Here is a 3,549-nt window from a genome sequence, read left to right on the forward strand (position 1 = left end):
AGGACAAACACTGGGGATCAGACCTAAAATAGTTACTACGAAAAATTGCGGTGTCCAAAGTGATTTTTAAAACCAAGTATAAAGGTAATTTCTTCTACCACACCCATGGAAAAAACCAACTGTGTATAGTAAAAGTAAAAAACTCAGAGACAGTTTGAAGCAAATATGAGAGCTTTTATTATAGAAAGAGAACATAACTTATAATTTAATAGAAATTTGTATTTTTCAGCATGTTTAATGTTAAATTGTTTGTAATTTTTCCGTCATGTAAAAGATAAATCCATATAGCAAGATGGAATTGAAACCAGATACAAATTGGAGTACTTTTTATACCACAGCTTGCTCAAAAATAAAACTTAATCATAAATTTACTGTTACCTACTGTTTATTTAAGAAATACGTTTAGAGGAAAGTTAAGGTCATTTAATGTATTTCAATTTTGTGTTAGAATAGTCTTGATCAAGAATTTCCTTTTAATAAAATCTGAAAAGTTAAAATATATTTTTCAGTGTAAATATATTATTGCTTCAACACTTTCCTCTATATAAATTCAGTTGTTGCTTATGGCAACGTAATTGGCTGGAAAGATGCCAGTTTGTCCTCCTACTGTTCCTTCCCACCAATCAAACTGGGAATTTGTTTTGGTTGTGACTGTGATTTTGTCTCCAGCTTTGAAAGTCAAGTCACCTGGCTGTTGTCCTTCGAATGAATAAAGTGCTGTCACTTCTACTGGATTACTCCAAGAGTTACCTGAAGTGAAAGAAATTAAATAAAATGGAAATTACTGCACATTCAGTAAGTCCTTAAATACATTATTTGTAAATGATAGTAGCAAACAGTGACAAAGAACCAAAATAACTTATCCAAGCATATAAACAGTTGCTGAAAAAAGCCCTCCATTTCCACCACATTCTTAGGTAAGTGAAATTTGGATTCTACCCTACCAACACAGTCTATTTAATAAAGTAGTACTCTATAGAAAAACAAAGTTCAACATTTTTTTCTCTAAGTTTCATATGGTCAAACAGACAGTGGGAACAAAAGCAGTGCATTGGAGGAAGTGGGAGTGCTTTCTAAAAGATTGCTAAACAGAACCACTTTCAGGTTTAAGTTTTGGTTTGTCTTCCCTGTGACAGTTTCTTCACAGAAACTGCAAAACTTAAAAGCAGAGATTTGATTTTTTTTAATTAATAATCAGGGTACAGGATGGTAAAATACAAAATACCCACAGCATTTCCCTTCTCTTTCCACAGTTGGCAGCATCAAGGATTTTGGCGTATCTTGCATGTAAAACAAAATACAAAAAACGTGCTAGTGGAAAGAAGTCATTATGGTTTGTTATACTGGAAGGGACTTGGCTTGTATAGCGGTATTTTCAACAAATATACAAATGGCTTTTATTCTCTCTCCACCAGTCTCTTACATAACTCTCTCAGTCCTTATCTGGGGTTGGAATCATGCCATGAGTCTTCTGATCTAGTTTTAACACCTGTAGTCGTTTGACCCTGGCTGGAGGCCAGGTGCCCACAAAAGCCACTCTATCACTCCCCTCTTCAGCTGGACAGGGCAGAGAAAATACAATGAAAGGCTCATGGGTCGAGATAAGGCAGGCAATTACCATCACCAGCAAAACAGACTCAACTTGGGGAAATTAACTTAATTTATTACCAATCAAATCAGATAAGGGCAAAAAGAAATAAAAACAAATCTTAAAAAGACACCTTTCCCCTTGAACCTTCTCCTTCCTAGACTTAACTTTACTCCCAATTCCTCCCCCCAAGAGACGCAGGTGTATCAGGGAATGGGGGTTGTGGTCAGTTCACCACACATCATCTCTGCTGCTCTGTCCTCCTCGGCGGAAGGACTCCTCACACTCTTCCCCTGTTCCAGCTTGGGGTCCCTTCCATGGGCTGCATGTGGACATCTACACCCCCATCAACCTCCACGGGCTGCAGGGTGACAGCCTGCCTCACCACAGTCTTCATCATGACTCAGGTGAATCTCTGCTCTGGCACCTGGAGCACATCCCCTCACTGACCTTGGTGCCTGCAAAGTTGTTTCTCTCACGTTTTCTCACTCCTCTCCCTGCCTGCAACTGCACAGTAACTTTTTTTCCTCTTTTTAGATACGTTATCTCAGAAGTGCTACTGCCATCACTCATAAGCTTGGCCTTAGCCAGCGGCAGGTCCATCTTGGAGCCAGCAGGCATCGGTTCTATCAAACACAGGGGAAGCTTGCAGCAGCTTCTTGCAGAAGCCACCCCGCTACCAAAACCTGTCCAAGCAAACCCAGCACAACATCATCAACAGCCTTCATTGTTGTTGACATTTTATTAGCTAATATCTCAATGTTTATTACTAACAAACTTCTAATCTATGGGGGTATCTTCAATTTACTAACAATTATATCCGCTCTAAATTCCTTTGGCTGTCTGAACTATATGAGGCAGTTGCATTTGTTTAATGTTGATTCAGGAAACAGTTCAATCTCTCACATGAATGCATCTAAAAATGGAAAATGGAAGGTGCAATGGAAGACTAGTTAAGAGGAAATAATGAAGATGTTTACACAGTCAAGTGGAGAGATTTTAGGATATATTGCTCATATGGATATGATGGCTGCACAAATGCTCAAGGATGCAAGATTAAAAGCTTTTATCATTAGCTGCAACTGCTTGCTGCCAAAACTGTGCTGCAAAAGGGGAGCCTCAAGCTCTTCTTAATCTACACACTGCAAGTACAGAGATAGAAAGGATGGCGAGAGAAGCACTGATGCAAATTTTTTTGGTAGTCTGTTGTCAACAACTGAAACTTTCTTTTAGTAGTTTTTATCACTTCAAAAGAAAGAGGATAAAACCTCTTCCCCCAAGCCTCCCAAATACAAACTGCAGCTAAAACAGGAGAGATGGAGAAGAATCAGAGAATCATAGAACAGTTTTGGTTGGAAAAGACCTTCAAGATCGAGTCCAACCTTTGTCCTAGCCCTATCAACACGACTAAAACCATGTCCCTCAGCACAAAATGCACCCGTCTCTTAAACACCTCCAGGGATACTGACTCATTCAGCTCCCTGGGCAGCCTGTTCCAATGCCTGACAACCCTTTCAGTAAAGAAATTTTTCTTAATGTCCAACTTGAACCTCACCTGGCACAACTTAAGGCCATTTGCCCTTGCCCTATCACTTGCTACTAGGGACAACTGACAAGATCAATGCCCACCTCGCCTAAACCTCCTTTTCAAGTGAGGTTTCCTTCTCAAGAGAGAAGTCTCACCCAGGCTGAACAGTTCCAGACCTCTCAGCCATTCCTTGTACGACACAAGCTCTAAATCCTTTACCAGCTTGGCAGCCCACCTCTGTACCCTTTCCAGCACCTCAGTGTCCCTCTTGTAGTGAGGGGCCCAAAACTGGACACAGTACTCAAGGTGGGGCCTCATCAAAGCACAGGGGCACGATCACCTCCTTGCTCCTGCTGACAACACCATTCCTGATACAAGTCAGGATGCCGTTGGCCTTCTTGGCCACCTGGGCACACTGCTGGCTCATGTTCAG

At 40.7% G+C, this 3,549-nt stretch overlaps 1 protein-coding gene across 1 annotated transcript in view; it reads right to left on the reverse strand.

The window, feature by feature from the left end:
- Positions 1 to 234: 234 nt before the first annotated feature.
- SH3YL1 (SH3 and SYLF domain containing 1) overlaps positions 235 to 3,549 on the reverse strand; it is a 44,558-nt gene continuing 41,243 nt past the window's right edge. The window contains exon 10 of the mRNA XM_009876632.1: positions 235 to 750. Coding sequence (XP_009874934.1) covers positions 551 to 750 — 200 coding nt within the window. The 3' untranslated portion in view covers positions 235 to 550. The remainder of the gene's footprint in view (positions 751 to 3,549) is intronic.

The sequence above is a fragment of the Apaloderma vittatum genome, unplaced genomic scaffold (genome assembly GCF_000703405.1).
Source record: "Apaloderma vittatum isolate BGI_N311 unplaced genomic scaffold, ASM70340v1 scaffold2549, whole genome shotgun sequence".
NCBI lineage: Eukaryota > Metazoa > Chordata > Aves > Trogoniformes > Trogonidae > Apaloderma > Apaloderma vittatum.